The sequence below is a fragment of the Triturus cristatus genome, chromosome 1_1 (genome assembly GCF_964204655.1).
Source record: "Triturus cristatus chromosome 1_1, aTriCri1.1, whole genome shotgun sequence".
NCBI classification, from domain to species: domain Eukaryota; kingdom Metazoa; phylum Chordata; class Amphibia; order Caudata; family Salamandridae; genus Triturus; species Triturus cristatus.
The window spans coordinates 38960749-38984196 of NC_140579.1; the positions used below are offsets into that span (position 1 = coordinate 38960749).

Consider the following 23448-nt stretch of genomic DNA (forward strand, 5'->3'; position numbering starts at 1 on the left):
GTGACAATACTGGCTCCACCTCCTGCTGGGCGGCTGATGACCCTGCCCTGCTCAGTGAATAGGCCAGGTGCCTCGGCCTGGCAACACCCACAACAAACCTAGGATGGGGGGGAATTTCCCTGCTTGGACAAAGGGAACAAAGCAGAAAAGGGGTATAAAAGAAGGACCCCTGAACCAAAGAACTTAGATCACTTCTGACAAGGAAACCTCTACCAAGGACAAGAAGCCTGCTGATCCAAGGACTTGCCTCCCCCTTCTGCCAGTGTGCTGTTTGCTGGGGGGAACCTGAAGCTGCTTCTTTATTTTTGCCAAGGGACAAGGAGAGAGGAACTTGGTGTGTACTCTCAAGCTTGCAAGAAAATCTCCAAGGGCTGGAAGAGTGCCAGCCTCCTGTTGAAGTCACAGGGCCAAAGGACTTCACCCTCTGCTGGATTACTAGTTGCTGGAACATGTTGTTTCCAGTACACAGGGGAAATCTGCAGTCTCGACGTCACCGGACGCCGCCGAATCCAGCTCGACATCGTGAGTAATGGCTCCAGTGTTACGAGCCTTCGACGCCGGCCGCCGGGCCCGATCGACGCCAGTAGCGACGCCAGTGAGTAGTGAGTTCGGCTCCAGCTCCAAGTGACCCCGTCTCGACGCCAGTGAGTAGTGAGTTCGGCTCCAGCTCCAAGCGACCCAGTCTCGACGCCGCTGCTGATCGCATCGACGCGACGCCCTTCTCGACGCCGTGAGCGCTGCTCCGGCCCGACACCTCTCGACGCCGCTGCGGACCGCCCCGAATCCGAGGCACGATCGACGCCGACCCGACGCCGTGGATCATCGTTTTCTTCATTCCAAAGGTACTGTGTTTGTGGGGTCTGTTGCAACTCCAGGCTCGACGTAGCGCTCCTCGCGGTCGACGCCGAACCTTGGGAATATCGTAAACTCGACCTCGTGTGACTCCTGTGGGGGTCACATTATTGCCAAGAACTGTGTTTTCAGAAGAATACTTACTTTTGTTGCTAAAGAACTATTTTCTAAGAAGAAACTTTACCTGAACTATTATTTTTCCTTCCAAAGAGTATTTATTAAGATTGTGGTATATTTTTGTCGTTATTTGGTCTTGTGCTAAGCCTTATATAAAAATACTATTTTTATAATAACTCCTGTGTTGTGTCCATTTGTAGTGTATTCACTTTATTACTGTATGTGGTCATAAATGCTTAACACACTGCCTCTGAGATAAGCCGGTCTGCTCTGCCAAGCTACCAAGGGGGTGAGCAGGGGTTATCGGAGTGTGTAATCCCCTTGCCCTGACTAGAGAAGGTGGGTCCCTATTTGTCAGAAGTGTATACCTCTGCCAACTAGAGACCGCCGGTTCTAACATTGGTGGTCAGCGGTGAGGATTGAACTTTGCATTTATGACTCATGTGCAGTGATTAGTGTACGCTACATAGTGAAAGCAGACCATAGCGCAGCCACAATCTGTTTTGGTAGGATCTTTTATTTTTGTTCTCTGCTTTCCTGGAGCTTATTTTTTAAACACTGCCAGTTTTGACCATGGAGGATGCCAGAGCTGCTACCCCTGCTGTTATTGTTGTGGAGGAATTTGATAAAAAATTGATAAATAAGTACAAGAAAAAGGAGCTAGAGCAATTTTGCAAGCAGTTTAAAGTTCCTACCACAGGTCTCAGAGTGAGAGAGGACTTCCTTAAAGCGCTGAAGGCCTGGTTAGAGGCCAGAAATCCCTCTGATCCGGGGTAGGTTTTATTTTCCCAAAGATGTGATAAAAGATTACAGTAGAAATGAGGATATTGGTCAATGGTTCAAAGCATATGAGTTAGCATTGTAGGCCCACCGGGTCCCTGACAAAGATTGGGGAGCGGGGTTGTGGGGTCGCTTTGTCAATGAAGGGAGAGATACCTTGTTGGACATGCCTGCTGAGGAAAGGATGTCTTATACTCATATGAAAGATGCTTTAATGTTAAGGTATGGCTTAACTCCAGAAAAGTACAGACAAGCCTTTAGAGAATGTAAGAAGTTGCCTGGTACTACGTGGGTTGAATATGTGTCCTTTTTTGCAGAGCCATGGATGGTTGGGTAAAGGGTAGCAAGGTGGATAGTTATGATGCTCTTTATGATTTGTTTGCATGGGAGCACTGGTCTAATAACTGTTTTCCAGAGCTACGCCAGCACCTTATTGATAGCAAGATATCTAACCCTAGAAAACTTGCTGAGGAGGCGGACCGCTGGGTCAGTACCAGGGTCCACAAGGGTCCAGTGGGAGACTCAGCCAAAGGTGGGCAGGGTCCCCAGCAGAAGAGTGGGGGGGACAGGGGTAAACAGAGGGAGTTTCAGAAAGGGCCCCAAAGTAATCCCCAAGGGAACCAAGGGATGGGTTCCCAGCCTCCCCCTGTAAAGAAGCCAGAGGTCCCGACAGGTAAACCTGTTCCCAGGGGCCCAATGACCTGCTACGTTTGTAAGCAGGTGGGACACCGTTATTATGATCCCCAGTGTCCCATGAAGGATTCGAATGCACCACCGCGTGCACCCCCCCGTCAGGTAGCGAATGTAGCTCTGGGAGGTAGCGAGATGGGTGCCCCCGGTGGGTGGGGTCCCGCAGAAATGTCCCTGGTCTCTTTAGGAGATGTGGAAATGGTCCCTCCAACCCCTCTGCCTAATAACACTAAGAAATATAGGCAGTGGGTGACCATTAATGGCCATAGGGTGGAAGCTCTCAGAGACACCGGAGCAAGTGTGACAGCTGTCAAGTGTCACTTGGTGTCCAGAGAGCAGGTGGTCCCTCATGCATTCTACCCCGTTGTAGCTGCTGACAACTCACAGAGTAAGTGTGAGGTAGCTCAAGTTCCTTTTGAGTGGGGGGGGGTCTCAGGTACTCTTCAGGTTGCTGTGAGGCCCGCCATGCCTGTTGATTGTCTCCTGGGCAATGATTTGGAGGACTCCCCTTGGGCTAAGGTGGAGCGAAAAGCGCATCTGGAAATGTTGGGTCTGCCGGAGTGGGTGTGTGCGACCACCCGGTCCATGTCAGCTAGTAAGGGTGTTGATGGGGTCCTGGAGCCTGAAAGTATGGCCCATGACCCAACCATGAAGAGAAGAGGCAGGGGGCGCGGGAAACCATCCCCCATCGTTCCCACGGTCCAGGAGGGAGCAGACCCTGAGGGGGATGCCCTGGAACCTACAGGGGAACAAGTGGCTGAACTGGGAGACCTGCCCGAGCTGACCCATTGGCAGCAGGATGGTGGTCCCTCCAGGGAGGAATTTTGTGCTGAACAGAAAGTGTGCCCTTCTCTTGTGGGTATGAGGCAGCAGGCCTCAGCCCAAACGACAGGTGATCAGTCAGGATCACATTGGATTTACTGGGAGAACGACCTCCTGTATAGCGAGCCTAAGGCTGCTGAGCCTGGGTCAACCCGTGTGCTGGTGGTACCCCAGCGCTTCAGAGCCTTCCTACTGGGGTTGGCTCATGACGTTCCATTAGCTGGACATCTGGGGCAGGACAAGACCTATGACAGGCTTGTAACCCATTTTTATTGGCCCCAGATGAGAAGGGATTCAGACATCCATTGTAGGACCTGCCAAACTTGCCAGGCAAGTGGGAAAAGTGGGCAGAAGCAGAAGGCTCCCCTCCAACCTTTTCCCGTAGTCAGTACCCCCTTTGAGCGAGTGGGGATTGACATTGTGGGGCCACTGGACCCCAAGACAGCCATGGGCAACAGGTTTATCCTGGTCTTGGTGGACCATGCCACCCGGTACCCGGAAGCCATCCCTCTCCGCACAGTGATGTTCCCCGTGGTGGGACGGGCCCTGATGGGTGTTTTCTCCCGCATGGGGTTCCCCAGAGAGGTGGTGTCAGACCGGGGCACCAACTTAATTTCTAATTATATGAAGTCTCTGTGGAGGGAGTGTGGGGTAACCTACAAGTTTACCTCTCCTTACCACCCTCAAGGTAATGGGCTGGTTGAGAGATTCAACCGGACCCTAAAAGGCATGATTATGGGTCTTGAAGAACCAATGAGGCGTAAATGGGACGTCCTCTTACCATGCTGCTGTTTGCTTACCGTGAGGTGCCACAAAAGTCTCTTGGGTTCAGTCCCTTTGAGCTTTTGTATGGACACCCGGTAAGAGGGCCTTTGAGTCTGATCTAAGAAGGCTGGGAGCAATCTCCCAGGAAACCTCCCCAGGATGTATACAGTTACATGCTGGCCTTTAGGAACCAGACTCGGCGCTTCAGAGATCTTGCTCAGGCAAATCTGGAGGCCAGCCAGTAAGAGATGAAGCGGTGGTACGACCAGAATGCCACTCTGGTTGAGCTTCAACCTGGTCAGAAAGTTTGGGTCATGGCCCCTGTAGAACCTTGTGCGCTCAAGGACAGGTGGACTGGACCATTTGAGGTTGTGGAGAAAGGAACCCCTTGAGGGTCCTGCATGTCAACCGGTTAAAGCCCCACTTAGAAAGGTCCGAAGTGGGCATGCTCCTAGCCACAGATGCTGGAATGGAGGAGGAGAGTGAGCCTCTTCCTGACCTCCTGTGTGCAAAAGAGCAAGATGGGTCAGTGGATGGTGTTGTTCTCTCTGACACACTGACCCCTGAGCAGCAGCAAGATTGTCGCCATCTGCTGGGACAATTCCCTGATCTGTTCTCCTTAATCCCTGGTGTCACTCAGTGGTGTGTCCACGATGTGGACACCGGGGACAGCACTCCTGTGAGGCAAAAGGCCTACAGGGTGACTGACAAGGTCAGAGCATACATCAAGGAGGAGGTCTCCAAGATGTTTGCCCTAGGGGTGGTTGAGTCCTCTAGCAGTCCTTGGGCCAGCCCAGCGGTCTTGGTCCCAAAGGCTGCAGCGCCTGGTGCTTCACCAGAACTTCGGTTCTGTGTGAATTACCGAGGACTCAATTCGGTCACCAAGACCGACGCGCACCCCATCCCCAGAGCTGATGAGCTCATAGATCGGTTGGGGGCTGCCCGGTACCTTAGTACGTTTGATCTAACGTCTGGGTGCTGGCAGATCGCCTTGACCGATGAGGCAAAAGAGAGGTCTGCATTCTCCACACCAGATGGGCACTACCAGTTCCGGGTTATGCCTTTTGGGATGAAGAATGCCCCTGCCACATTCCAGAGGTTGGTCAACCAGGTATTAGCTGAACTGGAGGATTTCAGCGCCGCCTACCTGGACGACATAGCAGTGTTCAGCGCCAGCTGGGAGGAACACTTGCGCCACCTCCAGGAAGTGTTGTTGGCCCTGCGCAGAGCAGGCCTCACAATCAAGGCCAGTAAGTGCCAGATTGGGCAGGGTTCAGTGGTGTACTTGGGGCACCAAGTAGGGAGCGGCAAAGTGGCCCCCCTGCAACCCAAGATAGATACCATCCTGGCTTGGGAACCGCCCAAAACCCAGACTCAGGTGAGAGCCTTCTTGGGCCTCACGGGTTACTACAGGAGGTTTGTCAAGGGGTATGGCAACATTGTGCACCCCTTGACCTCGCTGACTTCCAGGAAGCAGCCAAGACTTGTGATCTGGACTGACGCCTGTCAGAAAGCCTTTGACACCCTGAAAACTGCAAAGTGTACAGCACCGGTCCTCCAGGCGCCCAACTTTTCCAAAGAGTTCATTGTCCAGACGGACGCTTCAGAGCATGGTGTGGGGGCTGTTCTAGCACAGATAAATGAGGAGGGCCGAGACTTACCTGTAGCCTTCATCAGCCGGAGGTTACTTCCCAGGGAAGAGAGGTGGAGTGCAATAGAGCGTGAGGCATTTGCTGTGGTCTGGGCGCTGAAGAAGCTAAGACCCTACCTGTTTGGGACTCACTTCCGGGTTCAGACAGACCACAGGCCCCCCAGATGGTTAATGCAGATGAGGGGTGAAAACCCAAAGCTGTTGAGGTGGTCCATTTCCCTACAGGGGATGGACTTTACGGTGGAACACCGCCCTGGTACAGATCACGCCAATGCTGATGGTCTGTCCAGATTTTTCCGCCTTAGTGATGAGGACTCCCTGGGTGAAGGGTAGTTCTCCCCACATTTCAGCTGGAGGGGACACGTGTTAGACCTGGCATCATTGGCATGAGTCTCTCCTCCATTTTTTTCTGTTGGCCTCCTCTGTTTACGATGTTTTTGCTGGAATATTGCTTTGGGCACTGTGCCACTGCTGATCAGTGCCACAGTGCAAGTGCTCCCTATGTTAAATTGATACATTGATTGGTGTTACCATGATTGGCTTGGTTGACTTACTGTTCAGACCCTAGTCTAGTGCACCGCGTGTGCCAAGGGCATGTAAGTTAACTGCTGCTGGTGGGCTCGCAGCACTGGTTGTGCCACCCACAGAAGCAGCTTATAAAATGTGTCCCAGGCCTGCCATCGCAGAGCCTGCGTGCAGTCCCTGACTGCCATGTCGACTTGGCAAGGAAACCTACTTGCCAGTCTCTAAAACCTTCACTTTGCCACATTTCAGACACCTCTATGGTAGGCCCTAGGGCTGGGTGCATTGTTGGTGAAAGGTAGGTCATGCCCTGATGTGTGTGGCATGACCTAATAGTGAATTACAGCCATTTTCGTTTTTCACTATTGAAGGGCTACCTGCCTCCCATAGACCAGAATGGGCAGACTGATTATTAACTCCATTATAATCTATCTGACTCAGGGAGCATGGTAGCAGGTCGAGTTTAGTATCCCTGAACTCAGAATTTAATAACACACCCTTTAGGATGGATGGTTTTTAAATTCTGTGTTTGAAAATAGCCCTTTTAGAAAGTGGCTATTTTCTTGTCCAACTATCCACCGGTCTCTGCTGGTTTGGTGTGTGTGTCAGGGGCTGGGTGGCTCCAGAGGTCTGAATGAGTCAGTGTGGGGTGAATGAGGCATCTACACTTAGGGGGAAGAGTAGTCCCTGATAGCCTGCCCTGCCTGACACAATGCTGGCTCCACCTCCTGCCGGGCGACTGATAGCCCTGCCCCTGCCAGTGACAATACTGGCTCCACCTCCTGCTGGACGGCTGATGACCCTGCCCTGCTCAGTGAATAGGCCAGGTGCCTCGGCCTGGCAACACCCACAACAAACCTAGGATGGGGGGAATTTCCCTGCTTGGACAAAGGGAACAAAGCAGAAAAGGGGTATAAAAAAAGGACCCCTGAACCAAAGAACTTAGATCACTTCTGACAAGGAAACCTCTACCAAGGACAAGAAGCCTGCTGATCCAAGGACTTGCCTCCCCCTTCTGCCAGTGTGCTGTTTGCTGGGGGGAACCTGAAGCTGCTTCTTTATTTTTGCCAAGGGACAAGGAGAGAGGAACTTGGTGTGTACTCTCAAGCTTGCAAGAAAATCTCCAAGGGCTGGAAGAGTGCCAGCCTCCTGGTGAAGTCACAGGGCCAAAGGACTTCACCCTCTGCTGGATTACTAGTTGCTGGAACGTGTTGTTTCCAGTACACAGGGGAAATCTGCAGTCTCGACGTCGCCGGACGCCGCCGATTCCAGCTCGACATCGTGAGTAATGGCTCCAGTGTTACGAGCCTTCGACGCCGGCCGCCGGGCCCGATCGACGCCAGTAGCGACGCCAGTGAGTAGTGAGTTCGGCTCCAGCTCCAAGTGACCCCGTCTCGACGCCGGTATCGACGCCAGTGAGTAGTGAGTTCGGCTCCAGCTCCAAGCGACCCCGTCTCGACGCCGCTGCTGATCGCATCGACGAGACGCCCTTCTCGACGCCGTGAGCGCTGCTCCGGCCCGACACCTCTCGACGCCGCTGTAGACCGCCCCGAATCCGAGGCACGATCGACGCCGGCCCCTCGACGCCGTGGATCATCGTTTTCTTCATTCCAAAGGTACTGTGTTTGTGGGGTCTGTTGCAACTCCAGGCTCGACGTAGCGCTCCTCGCGGTCGACGCCGAACCTTGGGAATATCGTAAACTCGACGTGGTGTGACTCCTGTGGGGGTCACATTGTTGCCAAGAACTGTGTTTTCAGAAGAATACTTACTTTTGTTGCTAAAGAACTATTTCCTAAGAAGAAACTTTACCTGAACTATTATTTTTCCTTCCAAAGAGTATTTATTAAGATTGTGGTATATTTTTGTCGTTATTTGGTCTTGTGCTAAGCCTTATATAAAAATACTATTTTTATAATAACTCCTGTGTTGTGTCCATTTGTAGTGTATTCACTTTATTACTGTATGTGGTCCTAAATGCTTAACACACTGCCTCTGAGATAAGCCTGTCTGCTCTGCCAAGCTACCAAGGGGGTGAGCAGGGGTTATCTGAGTGTGTAATCCCCTTGCCCTGACTAGAGAAGGTGGGTCCCTATTTGTCAGAAGTGTATACCTCTGCCAACTAGAGACTGCCGGTTCTAACAGAGAGCAATCCTCTACTACTGTGCGACATACTCTTAATTAAATTCACAAATATATAGGCCCAGATCTATGCCTAGGTCTGCCCTATCCATTTTGTGCAGAGTTTGCTACTGACAATTCACTGAACTTTCTCCATAGAGTTCTACAATTTAGGCGCAATGGCTAGAGACTGGAAATATCTACTACAGTCTGCGAGGAGAAATGAAACAAGCATTTGCAATAAAATAGGTCTTGTATTTCAGAATCTTTGACCTATTGGTTTTGTAAATGACAAGGGGCCATATGAGGGTACCTAAATACCGGTCGGTAACAGACAAAAATCGGTAAATTTCCCGTTACCGACCGGTATTTAGGCAATTGAGATGTATGTGGCTGGATTTTAGGATTCGGTAATTTACCGAATCGGAATTTTAAGAAATCGGTAAATTACCGAATCCTGAAATCCTATGTAGGGGGCACTCAAGTGAGTGCATTTTTGGTTTCTGGATTCGTTATTTACCACCAACACAAGTTGATGGTAAATAACGAATACCTTTTCAAAAGCAATTTTGTGCTTTTTGAAAAGTGCCATGTGGCAGACATACATGCCCTTAGGGCATGTATGTGCGCCACATGTGTACACATGCACGATTCAGGGGTGCAACAGGATGTCAATGTGACACCCTGCCACCCATGAATATGCTCCCCCTATTACCGATTCGGTATTTACCGAATCGGTAATAGTGAATGGCTTCCCATTCATATCTATGGGCCTCCAGGCCCATAGCAATGAATTGGAAGGGATGCATTATTACCGATTCGGTAAATACCGAATCAGTAATACCGAATATTACCGATTCGGTAATAATTACCGAATGTTTACCTACATTCTATTTACCGATTCATAAATACCGAATCGGTAAAATTCGGTATTTATGAATCGGTATATAAAAATTATCTACATATGGCCCAATGTCTTTTATTTATGTGTTGTTTTGTAAACACATAAATAAAAGGCATTCTCATTTACAATGCTAATAGCTCAAAATTTCGCAATTGCGAGACCTATTGCATTGCAAATGCTTGTATTTTTAATGCATCACTTTGAGTTTAAAATATGTCTTCAAGTAACAGTAATTCAAAGTATTTGTACCTTTTTTCACCATTAAGAATCCTATTTCCCTGTGCATTAAAATAAAAAAATGGTTGGTGTTGTTTTGTGAAGTAGACCTGCCTAATAGGAGGAACCCACACCGTTCCATTAAAATATGTGGTAGGGATATATTTCTTTACGGGCACAAGCTGATGAGCTTTGCGGGGGTCAACAGGGGGGGAAAAGACATTGTCATTTACAATGCCATTACTTGATTAATGCTTCAGAAAGGGAAAAAAAAAACACAATAACATTTTCAATGCTAATAGCTCAAAACAATGTCATTGCGAGACCTATTGCATTGTAAATGCTTGTTGCAAATGCCCGGCAGCAAGCCTGGAAGAATTCTTGGTTTCCAGTCAGCCTGCCAGGGGCGTAACAATGGCCCCCGCAGCCCCCGCGTTGCGGGTTGCCCCCACCTCGAGGGGCCCCCTCAGCACACAGTAGTCGCTGCATTGGTTTGACTGTACTCAAACAGCATTTGTTAAATAAAAGAACGTTTATACAGTTTAAAAAACGTTCTTTTATTTATCAAATGCTGTTTGAGCACAGTCAAACCAATGCAGCGACTACTGTGTGCTGAGGGGCCCCCCGACAAACTCAAAATCATGCAGTAGATTGTGCCACCAGTAGTCATTGAGAGCAGGGACGTAGACGTAGTTTGAACGTTACGCCGCCGTGCGCTCAAGTCCAATGAAATAAAACGAATGCTGCGTCGCGCGCAGCTTCGTAGACTTCAGCCTCAGGGTGGGGCAGAGCTAGACTGGAGTGATCATGCGCATTGTGAACTGCAGGTGAGGTGGCGCCGACGGGCAGGGGGCACTGAGACGGTGACTGAGGCCAGACTTAAAATTTCATTAGTAGTTACAAGGCTCTTCCAGGCTAAGTTCTGCATGGGAGCAGCTGCTACACAAAAGTTCAGTGGTCCTTTGGACTCTTTGGTGTGACGATGGGTGAATGTCTGTCCTCGGTCCAGTACCTTTCCAGATAACATAGGAAAGACTTGGCATGGCTTCAATGTGGTCTTGTGAGTTAACGTGATTGAATTTCTTTTCATCTTAAAAAATGGATTTCCTTTGTGTCCTTTTTAGGTCTCGCTGAGCCCAGCGCATGCCAGCCAGCAGCACTCAGGAACGCCATTAGCGCGTCATCGCGATCACTTTCGCTTTCACAGCGATCGTGATGACTTTCGTAGCATTGGCCGTGCGCGCACACAACTCCCGCTTCTCCCCCCCACCACATATCGCGTCTCGCAGCCCTGCGCGCGGCCAATGCTTGTTTTCTTTTTCCTCCTCGATTGCATGGATCTCTAACGTATTTTTGATGTGAATTTTGGTAACGGTTCTTTTGGAAAGGGCTCTACTGCCCACGAGCCAAGACCGTGCCATACCATACATGCCAAACAGACTTGTCAGACAGGAGACGCCTTATATTTTTTTAGCCAAAAAAGGCTTCTTTTACCCGTATGTCGTCTAAAATGAATTGCCTTGTCAGATGGGAAAAAAAATCTCCCATGTTTTTTGAAATCTCACTGTTTCTATTCTTAAATTTTGCCATTTTTGCTTTATACAATCATCAAAAGAAATCAATAAAGTCACCAGCTCATCCTTACCTACCTCCTACCTCAAACAGCCAATAGCCGGAATCCCCCATATGTTTTTCGAAATCTCACTCTTCCTAGTCTTAAATGTTGTCATTTTTGCTTTATAAAATCATCAAAAGAAATAAATAAAGTCACCAGCTCTTCCTTACCTACCTCCCACCTCAAACAGCCAATAGCCGCAAAGAGGAGTAGACTCTCGTGCCTTATATTGCCGTTAACCATTTGGGTTCACGAGTGCATGCTCCCCGCCATCTGCTTTTGGTTAACTCTTTCATGCGCCAAGATCTAGTAGCTGAACCGTGCATGCCCGATTGGCTGCTACGCAGGGTTCCAGCCTGATTAGCTATTGGTTACGATGCCGCAACGGCTGCACGCTGCAGTGCTGTTCAGCGCTGCTTCTTATTGGCTGATGTCGGGTGCTGGAAAGGGTTTGGGAGGGCTGTGATTGGAGGTAACGAGGGATGCTCTGAACAGAGTCGGTGAGGAGACAGACGTAGGTGCAGGTGCGGAGTGAGAATGGAAAGAGCGTTGCCGCGGAAGGTAGTCAACCCCTAGACATGTCGTCCAATCTTCCTGGCCCCTTAATCCCCTAGACCCGTAACCACCCTAACTGGGCTTCATAGCACGAGGTTTGCTAGAGACTTCCAAAACACACACGGAACCGACCCACTGCTTTTTTTAGGAATTTAGGCCGGTGTTCCCAAGAGAGTCCCACATCCGAATCCGCCTTCCGTCCTGCAAAGGCAAAGGGATTCACTATGTAGGACGCGGTTAATGAGATAGTAAGCTTGACGTCTATCTTTTCAGTGCCCATTCAGACCCCTGTGCTCTGTGACCGCATGCTGCGTTGTCTGGCTAGTTCTAGATGGATTGCCACCTTTACCAGAGAAAAATACCAGCTATTTTTTTTCCCAACATACTGCAAAGGCCAGGACATGATCCTTAAATATAACTTACATTTTAATCTTTTTAACACCGCTTTTTGTCTTTAATTATCAGTTAAGCTTCATTAAGGCAGCAATAGAACACATTTTAAAGTGTCCTGTTTAAACAATGTGCTGATAAGTGGATGAAGTACCAGCTTTACCTGATTTTCCTAATTTTTGTACAGGTTGGGACTCTAAAATACTGGCCATTCATGTAAAGAAACGGGCAAGTGCCAACCCTAGTTATAGGGAGGACCGTGTCTGCCAAAAGGCAACTTGCTTGGAATGAGGAAACGTCTGCTGTACCAGCAGATTGTTCTTAAACAGCCCAGGTTTTAGCAGAGCTTTCATTTTAACAAGAAAGTGTGTTTTTTATCAACCTTGTTTCAGCTTAGACTAGAACCGTCCACTTCACTTTCCCTGCCAAAGCTCCTCCAAACAGGCCAGTGACCTTGTCGGGAACGCGAATTACTTGAAAGGCAAGGAAGAGACCCAAGCAAAAGGAGTGGTGGCTGCCGTGAAGCATCCGTCTTATTTTCTGAGAGGTTAGATATAACCCATCCTACTTCTACCATTTCTTCCCCAATGGCCCTCCAAGGCCAGAAGGGAACACCGGCAAAAGCAGTGGTTATGGCCCTTTTAAGTGAGGCATTTATGTTTTAACTAACTGGAACTGGAAGTAAAATACCTCAGTAGGTAGCTGCTCTGAACGCAAAGTACAGACATTTTGGTCATCTGTAACTGGGGGCAAGCTTGGCTCCAGCTCAATAATAGATGTCAGAACTAGAAATACATTAATACATACTAGAAATTACTATATACTAGAAATACATTTTTAACTGGTGGACGTTTTTATCATGGACGTTTTTATCACTTCTGTGCCACAGCAGCCTCTGCCAACCGCTCTTTATAGTTAAAAATGTATCCTTCGTTTACTGATTCGAAAATGAAACTAAAGTGATGGATATATATAAAATTGAAACTCAATATTTAAGAACCAGAAAGTAGGGTTATGATTGTGTAGAATGGAGACCGGTCTGCTCCACAGAACTTGCAAAAGTGGTTGATTAGTTATTTACTGCTAAAACTCCTCTACTGTATATTACTGTCTACCTGCTGTGTGGTTCTAAACTCGAAATGCAAGCAGAGATATTATAGCTGAGACGTACATTGACGTTGCAGAGAATACATTTGCCCCTTGGCCAACTACTACCGCCCACCTCCCCCTGTCCACTACTGAGCCCGTTTTAGGTCTCGCCTGACTCACCGCATGCGCTGGTCTGGCGAGACTTATTGAGAGGGCTCCAAATAGTGCTACCAGGCCAGCCTAGAGCTACAGTGCATGCGCGCGGGCGCACGCGCCACTTTTACCGCGATTACTTTCACTTTAGCGGCTGCTTGGCCTAGCCAATAGGTCTCGCTTTTGGGACCTTATAAGTGTTTAGTTGCGCAACTGTTGCATGGCTAAACACTTATAAGGTCCTAAAGGTGTCTTTTTAATGCGACCTGCTCTGGCGCAGAAGAACCGCTATCGTGTAGAGCGTGATGGCATTTTCGCAATGTTTCAATGCATTAAGGGGCCAAGTTGCAAAATCAGGTAAATGTGAGCAAACTACTTTACTTCTACCAGCGTACGTTACATCTTTCTCGCTCTCACTTTATGAAACCTCCAATGTAGTCTGAATGTATCTTGCCCTCCCGCAGGCTCAGACTTACTGCCAGGAGCGCGTTTTGTACAAAGTATTTCATTCACTTCAGGGACCTCTGACTTGCAAAATTACGTCAGTGTCAGCAAACTGCTTAACTTCTGCCAGCGCATGTTTTTTTTCAGTAAAGAAAAAGCACAATTTCAGGATAAAATGCAGTGATTTCTACAGGGATCGTCCTCGATAGCAGGATTCAGCAAACAAAGGGATGTGGGTCGGTTTGTGCTATAGACCCCCAGAATGAAGTAAGGGCTGGAAGTGAGGCAGCCATAATGGAATGTCTTGACTGTGTTCTTTCCATCAGGCCAGCACCAGCCATGTGGCCTATCGGTGTGTGTGTGTCTGTTAGACATGGCCTACTTGTACGGGGTCTGGAGCTCAGTGAATTCATGCCAGGAATCTGTATTTGACCTCACGGACGCAGGTTCGAATCCCGATGGGTCTACTCATCCTTTCATCCTTCCAGTGTCACTAAAACGAGACACCGTCAATCAGTGCAAGACACACTTTGCATGTAGAGAGAGGTATGCCCGGGTGTGTGACAGGAAACACAAAACTACCCACGCTGTTTGCGAATTGGATTGAACTAGCTGCAGCGTCACATGTCTTTTCAGAATACCCCTGTCGAAAATCAGTCAATAGTGAGAGAGGAGAGGGGACTTCGGATCCAAATACTAAAAAAAAATACCTTCCTGTAACTACCAAGAGAAGTGCCCATATCCCCTAGAGGTCATGACCCCCACCCTTCTTTGTAGACAATCGGGCAATGCCTGTGAGCATCTCAAAGATACATAACACATCACACAGCACAGTCACAAAGATGAGCATTTATGCAGATCTGAAGACTGCGGAACAGCTTCACCATGCACTCAAGTACTGCCATACTCAGTGTGTCAAGGGCCCAGTACAATGAAAAAATGGGTCCCCTGGCCACTGTTTAATTGTGAAAATTAGCAATAATCCGGGTTCAGTGGGCCCTACAGACCTTTGGGCCCCGGTGTCACTGCACTTGCTGCGCCCAATGAAAGCTCCACTCCAGCAAATATTTGTGAATTATGTTTGGGAAAGATACTGGGAGACACCTATACTAGGATTCATGGATAGAGACAAACATGAGAAAACACTGGGAGACACAAACAGTGGGAGACACAGAAAATGGAAGACCCTGAGAGACACGTAACAGACATGGGGAAACACCTACACTAGGATTCATGGGTAGACAGACAAGGGAAGACCCAGGGAGACACGAAAATTAAGAGACACAGATAAGGGAAGACTCTGGGAGACACAGACAGACACTGGGAGACACAGAGAATGGAAGACCCTGGGAGACGCAAACAGACACTGTGAGACACCTGCACTACGATTCATGGATAGACACAAACCTGGGAAATCACTGGGAGACACAAGCACTGGACGACACAGACACTGGGAGACTTGAGACACTGGGAGACATGAAGACTAGCAGATACAGACAAGGGAAGACACTGGAAGACATTGACACTGGTAGACATAAACAGACACTGGGAGACACCTGCACTAGGATTCATATGAAGACCCTGGGAGAGACAAACACTGGAAGACACAGACACTGGCAGACACAAACACGGGAAGACACAGACACTGGGAGACATAAACAGACACTGGGAGACACCTGCACTAGGATTCACGGATTGACACAAACCTGGGAAAACACTGGGAGACACAAGCACTGGACAACACAGACACTGGGAGACATGAAGACTAGGAGATACAGACCAGGGAAGACACTGGAAGACATAGATACTGGGAGACATAAACAGACACTGGGAGACACCTGCACTAGGTTTCCTGGATAGACACAGACCTGGGAAAACACTGGGAGACACAAGCACTGGAAGACACAGACACTGGGAGACTCGAAGAGACACTGGGAGACACGAAGACTAGGAGATACAGACCAGGGAAGACATAGACACCTGCACTAGGATTCATGAATAGACACAAATATGGCAAAACACTGGGAGACTCAGACAAGGTAAGACCCTGAAAGGCACGAACACTGAGAGACACAGATAAGGGCAGACACTGGGAGACCCAAACACTGGGAGAGGGAGACACAGAGAAGGAAAGACACTGGAAGACACAGACACTGGAAGACACAGACACTGGAAGACACAGACACTGGAAGACACAGACACTGGGAGACACAGACACTGGCAGACACAGACACTGGCAGACTCAAACACTGGCAGACACAGACACTGGCAGACACAGACACTGGCAGACACGGGGAGACACAGACACGGGGAGACACAGACACGGGGAGACACAGACACGGGGAGACACAGACACGGGGAGACACAGACACTGGGAGACACAGACACTGGGAGACACAGACACTGGGAGATACAGACCATGGAAGACCCTCGGAGACACGAACACTGAGGGACTGGGAGATACAGGCACTAGGAAACACAGACAAGGGAAGACACTAAGAGACGTGAATACTGAAAGACACAGGGAGATACCTATACTAGCATTCATGGATAGACACAAACAAGGGAAAACACTGGGCGACACAGAGAAGGGAAGACCCTGTGAGACACACACACTGGAAGACATATACACTGAGAGACACGAAGACACACTGGGAGACACGAAGACTGGGATTTACAGACATAGGAAGACTCTGGGAGACACAAACACTGGAAGACATAGAAAGAGGAAGACTCTTTAAGACATGAATACTGCAATACACAGCCACTGGGAGACACCTACACTGGGATTCCTGGATAGACACAAACCTGGGAAAACACTGGGATACACAAGCACTGGACAACACAGACACTGGGAGGCTCGTAGAGACACTGGGAGACATGAAGACTAGGAGATACAGACAAGGGAAGACGCTGGAAGACATAGATACAGGGAGACACCTGCACTAGGATTCCTGGATAGACACAGCCCTGGGAAAACACTGGGAGACACAAGAACTGGAAGACACAGACACTGGGCGACTTGAAGAGACACTGGGAGACACGAAGACTAGGAGATACAGACAAGGGAAGACACTGGAAGACATAGACTCTGGGAGACATAAACAGACACTGGGAGACACCTGCACTAGGATTCATGAATAGACACAAATATGGCAAAACACTGGGAGACACTGACAAGGGAAGACCCTGAAAGGCACGAACACTGAGAGACACAGATAAGGAAAGACACTGGGAGACACAAACACTGGGAGACACAGAGAAGGTAAGACCCTGGGAGACACAGACACTGGCAGACACAAACACTGGAAGACACAGACACTGGGAGACATAAAACAACACTAGGAGACACCTGCCCTAGGATTCATGGATTGACACAAACCTGGGAAAACACTGGGAGACACAGATAAGGGAAGACCCTGGGTCACCTTGATGCAAGAAGAAAGGGGGATTGTTTTACAAAAAATGCTTCATTTTTTTGTATAGTGCTGGACTGTGATTGCTTTATTATGCACTTTGAAAGTATTTGCACTTTTTCCTTTGCTTTACGAACTACAGTTTGTATAGATTCTGTAATTAGGTACTTGCTGATATGGTTTGTTTTTATTCTATACTCTGTGCTATATAGGGTGTTGATTGCACTTGCTTGTAATAAGTAGGCCTTAAATCTTGTAATTAACATTGCTTACAATAGAAAAAATAACTTCAAACTGAAAAACACCTGCATCAATGTTCTGAAACATCCAAGCAGTTTGTATCCTCTGCCTCTTGCTTGCCTGTTGTTGTCCTTCTTACTCCTAAAGACATGATGGTAGAAATTGAAATTGCTCCCTCAGTTGATGTTATTATCATGCACAACGTTTGACAGTCACAAGTGTGTGGCATGCAGATAATTTGCGTTTATTTCTCTTGGAGTTGGCAGGATACTGTTTTATAGCTTGTGTACTCGTGTATATTGTCAGTTTCAAGGTTTGTCCATCAATATAAATTCTAACTCAGACCCTTTTTGGTTGTTCTTTAGCAATAGGCAGTTCCTGAGACAATAGGATCGCTTCTTCGCATTGCACTGATTGCTGTCTCAGTTAAATAATTTACCCTTGGCAATGTTACAAATTGGGTATTTTATATGTTAAGAGTGTTTCTCACTTTCTTATTAGAACTTTGAACAAGACAATATAGAAGCATTTCATTAAATGTTGGAGGTTTCTAATCCAAATAGATCAGATTTTTGGGCTGTGGTGCCAAGAGGTAAGTGGGGTGCCGGGCTGCCAGGGGAGCCCCCTCTATGTACTTCGCAGGGGGGCCCCCTCAAGTTTTGTTACGCCACTGCAGCACATATCTGATATACACAAAGCTGCACCTATATGATTTAACAATAATTATCTCAAATATGTGTTAATGTATAAAATTGGAGGTTTTGTAACAAAATATTACGTATACTAAAATGTGCACGAGAAGCAAAGGGGGCGGGGCAGCTCTTTGTTTGCTATAATAAGAAGTAAAAAAGATTCAGGGAAAGCATGCTGAAGAAAAGCGAAGGATCAAATGCGTAAATTGGAGCTCAGGGAATCCCGCCATAAAAAGGAAAGGGAGGTGAAGTAAAGACCCCATTAATCATTTCGACATTAATGTTTTCCACATTATATTTTAGATATTTTTATATTGGGTTTTGTGATTCATATATAAATGCATAGCTACAAATTCTTTAGAAACATATATAAAAAGCATAAATTAGAAAAAGTCTGCCCGGCGCATCTAGTGAGACACTTTTCCTCTCTACTGTGCGGCCACATTTGCTCTACAAAAGTCTCCAGCCCGGTCTTGCTATTTTGTTTTAATGTGGCCATTTTTTATCTGGTGCTGTTCGTTTGAGGAGAATGTTATTCGCATCATGATGTGTAGTCAATCTGTTTACATGTAGTTGTGGACATATTGTCAACTTGTATTTTTTGGGAGAATTTTTTATCTGCATTTTTTCATGCTGTTTTTTGGTTTTTATGAAAGAAACCGAATAAAGATTGTTGACTGACTGATAGGAGCATGCATAAAAACATACACTTGTCCTCTCTAGAGTGGTGCTACCCTTTCTCTACTTAAGTCTCCAGCTCGGTCTGTCTCTTTAAACTATAACTAAGGTCTAGGGTATTTTTAAAGTTGATTTTAATGCCCCCACATCCCCCTAAAAAAGCAATGTTCCCACTGGAAGGCAGTTACAGCACCTACCAACCTTTCTGGGAAGGGAGGGAGGACTTCCTGTGATAAAACAATGCGCTGCCTCTCACTCACCACAATGAGGCACATAGGTAGACCTACCAGCGATATCCAGGTCCGCTTTATAGTGAATGAAGTGGTTGTGAATTGTTCCCAAGGTGTGTTCGCCGACACGGTTGCCGTAGTCATTGCCATCCGCAAAGTAAAATGAGGTGGATATATATCCCGTTGCATGGACTCGCGACTCAATAGCTCCGCTTGAGTAGAAGAGAAAATCGAACACATAGTCGTAGTTTCCCAGGGTGGCGATAGTCCTAATCACCAGGGCTGTATTTGGAAGACCTCCGTAATATAAGGAGTAGAGGTTGGAATAGTGTCTTCTCAATGGTAAGCCAATGTTATGTTCGAAGATACATATAGACTTTAGATTTGTTGCCGGCTTAGCATCGTCGATGAAATAGTGTGAGTCAACATATGTGGCCAAGTAGGGGCAGTCAACACCCTTGACTAGCTGAAAGGCGAATCTCCCAATCCCAAAGCTACTGTCCATGTATCTGGTCATCATCCCACCTGGCGCATTGGAGCCATATACTGAGATGGCCTCCTGGACGCTAAGTTCATAGACAATCCTTTCCCCATTAAATTTGATGTCAAAGAGACGCATCCCTGAGTTCACATTGAGGCCGAAGGCAAAGCTCCAAGACTGGAAGAGGACTTGGTTGTTCTTGACACTGTAACGTGCTCCATTGGGTTCAAACTGGAAGGGCACAGATGGCATAGTACCAGACCTGGTTTTCAGGGATCCCATTTCATCCCCAAGAGGCAGTTTTGCAATTTTGACACTTTTCACCCTGCCGGCCTTGTACTGAGTTTCCAGCTCTTCCATGCTGTCGTAGTACTGGCCATTGTAAAACACCTTGTCCATGGTCCACTCAGAAGAGTTCAGGCTTCTGTGGTTCACCAGTAGCTCCAGGCCCAAGGGGTGGATGAAAAATCCGCTGCCCTGGGTGTTCTGGAAAACGACCGACCAGGTGCTGCGATCTCCAGAGTCGAGGCCTCTGGGGGCTGTGGTCAAGATTGCCAAATCCTTCTCACTGGAGACACCCAAGACCTCCTTCAAAAACAGCGGAGACTTGGGGAACTCCTTCTGGCTGACGTATGCGTACATCAGCATGTACTCCTTGCTGTACACCGGCCTCCGGTGGTAGGGTAGGACTCCTTTGTATTTCTCCACGGTGACGTCTCTGTGGTAGGTTGGGTTTGGCAGCGGGCCCACAATAAATTCTGTAACATTGGGCATCGGTTGGCCCCCAAAGAAAACCACAGCCAAAGCCTCTCTGGCGGGTGCTGGCCCTCCACCATCCAGGAACCTCAGGGTCTGATCCTTTTTTGGGAGGTGACGATCAATGGAGTAAAGGCAGTTCTCCCCCGGATCCGCTTTGGTACAGTCCAGGAGGTCAGGCCCCAGGCTCCTCTGGAGGTATTCCATGACTTGGGAGAGCTCAGCGAGGCTCAGGTCCGAGAAGACCAGGCTCTTGTCATCATGCTTGGCCCAGAGGTCGCTCTTTGGTGCAGGGCCGCACGTGCCGGACTTGGACCCAGACAGCAGGACACACACCAGCGCCAACACGGTGGCCAGGGCGAGGGCTAGCAGGATGAGGACGATTTTTAGATTCATTCTCGGCTTCCTCCGGCAGCTAGCAGTGCTACAGACCTTCCTCCCACAAGGCCGCCTCGCAGTGCGGCTCTGCTCACCGAGCACGCCTTTATAAGCGGCAGGGGCACTGCAGGAAATGTGGAAAGCGGGGGGAGGGCTGATATTTTTTTGGACAGAAAAGCAGTGTTTGTTTTTCTTTCCAAACTGAGCCAAACCAGATCACAGGGGGTTATGTTCACATTGCTATGCCGTAAAGTTCAATGTGAAATATTAGATTGTGTATGTTGAGAAAAAGTCTGTGTACAAGTTTTAAAACGCGTAAAAAAATGAGAGGATAACAAAAGCACAACATTACTTTTGCTTTTTCAACCATCATTTCAAGCGCCCAAACGAGTTTCAAAGTCCCGGTAACTGTCCACTGTTGATTACTTAAGTCGGCTCCTCAGTGACAGCCTCCGACCGAATGCCAATGTTTATAGGCATTTTGGGTCAAAGTGAATTTAGGACTACATTAGTTAATTCACCCATTCACTAATTGATTAATCTTTCGACGTTTCTTGCGTTCTTTCATTTTTAGTTCCCTTTCCCTTGGTTTTGCGTTGTTATCATTGTCCCGCCACCTCACTGAAATAAATTGTCCAGCAGGGAATATTGGAAAAAAGGCGAGCTGATAGTTGGAAACCATCACCCAGCATTCCTTTCTTTTACTGTGCTCAGCACTGGCCTTCAAACGAAAGCTAGACTAAAATTCACCAGTTCATTTATTCATCCATCCATTCATTCAAATGTCCTAACGTTATCCTGTGTAAGGTGTGAGTAGCCTAACTGGCCCGGTTCTTGGTTTTGTGTTTTGTACTTGTAGTTTTGGTGTTCCTGTTGTGAAGGCACGACTAAAGCACCAAAGTGCAAAGAAAACAAGCATTAGCAATGTGAAATATTTTATCTTTTCTAAGTTGAAAAGATGACAGCAAGCTTGAGTAATGCATACAAGAGGTAGCACCTAGAAAGTGGAAATAATGGGAGGCACAGGCTGCAAGAGAGGGAAAGCATAGTGCAAGCAAGGAAGGGAGTGTGCAAGAGAGAGATGGAAGACAGAGTGTAAGGCTGCAGAGAGGGTGCAAGGGACAGGGCAGGTTACAACGGGAAGGGAGTGTGCAAGAGAGAGGTGAAAGACAGAGTGTAAGGCTTCAGACAGGGTGCAAGGAGAGGGCAGGTTACAACGGGAAGGGCAGTGTGCAAGAGAACATGACATGTGCAAGGGGGAACCCAGGGTGAAAGCTCCCCTTAGACACGCAAAATAAGTACAGGGCAGTCAGCATCCATATATTCTTATCTCAACCTCAAATACACGGAAAATAAGGGTGAGCGATGCCCCCAACCCCAAAGCCCTTGCCCCCAAACTAAAGCATGAGTCGTAATGCATAATCAGCCATCCGATCCATTACACCTTTATAAACTCCAGGGATATATATATTGATGCCCCCCACCACGCACAAGTGTAATTATCTCTTCCTAATTCTGGCTCTGAAGCTTGTACTTAGTTGCTCCAACATTATTGCTTTTCTTACTATGATTTATTTATTTCTTGTAGCGCTCTGGTCGCCTACCGTGTATCAAGGCACTGGAACACCTATAATCAGATGAAAGGAGAAAGGAGAAATAAAAACCACAGCAGAAAGCGACCATCAAGTTCAGTACAAGGGACCCGAATAACCAAAAACCTGGAGTGCATATTTACAAAGGAGTAACAGAGCGCGGCGTTAGCCTTCTTGGCTTAATGCCGTGCTCCTCAACTTCTTTAAACGCAGGGCTGCACCGTATTTACAACAATATGGTGTAGTCTTGCCTTTCCCCCTGCGCTGACCCTCATTTCAGCTGCCGAGCGCCAACGCAGGCACCCTTTCACCATAGTGCAAGGATGCCTGCGTTTGGGGGGAATGATTGTTTATGTGCAGAAAGCCCGTATCGCCACAGGAACGTCGAACAAAGTGACGCTCCTGTGGTGATAGGGGGTTGTAAATATGCCCCTGGGTTTTTTAATCTCTACTCATGGTATCCGTAGGTGAACATTTCTGGTAATGATTTCCACAGTTGAGGCCCAGAACTCGAAAAGCTGTACCACCAGAGCACACTATGTGCATCTCTCTGTCACGAGATGTCCGTGTTTGTGCTCCCATCACTCAGAGGCAAGGTCAGGGTTTGGTCTCTGAGAACATGAGTCCAGGTTGTAGAGAGGGTGAGGTGACAATCTATGTGGCACATGTATGAATCAGTGGTGGCTAGTAGCATCTGAAGCTGGAATGCCATAAACTGTCACTCTGAATCACAGAGATGAAGCAAAGTAGGAAATCCAGACCCCTCCCATGCCAGTTTGAAACAAGCATTGGCAAAGCCACTAGGTCTCAGCAATGCCATATCTATTGGTGTTGTCCCTGTGAATGTAATTTAGCCATGTTTTATAGCAGCACATATGCTGTTCAGCATGGCTGAAAGTCACGGAAAAAAGTGCTATGATGTGGCCAGCACCAGCCATGTGCCTTTCCATCAAAAACCATGAGTTACAGCATGGGAATGCCCATTGAACACCCCCTGCATGCTCAGCGCAAAGCCATCTCTAATGCTAGTAGTACACAGGGCTTTGCATCAAAAACTTTGAGTTACAATGTGGGAATTCCCACTGAACATCCTGACACGATCATTGCAAAACCCTCTCTAACGCTATTAGTACATAGGGCTTTGCATCAAAAACCATGAGTTTCAGCGTGGGAATGGCCATTTAACATCATCCCTGGCATGCTCGGTGCAAAGCCCTCTCTAATGCTATTAGTACATACGGCTTTGCATACAAAAACCATGAGTTACAGCGTGGCAATGCCCATTTAACATCCCTGGAATG

At 47.8% G+C, this 23448-nt stretch overlaps 1 protein-coding gene across 1 annotated transcript in view; it reads right to left on the bottom strand.

Moving 5' to 3' along the window:
• The window catches only part of LOC146869288 (amine oxidase [copper-containing] 3-like), a 260397-nt gene extending 239767 nt beyond the window's left edge, over positions 1–20630 (bottom strand). The window contains exon 1 of the mRNA XM_085647017.1: positions 18998–20630. Within this exon, the coding sequence (XP_085503143.1) occupies positions 18998–20573 (1576 nt within the window). The 5' untranslated portion in view covers positions 20574–20630. The remainder of the gene's footprint in view (positions 1–18997) is intronic.
• Between the last annotated feature and the right edge of the window lie 2818 nt (positions 20631–23448).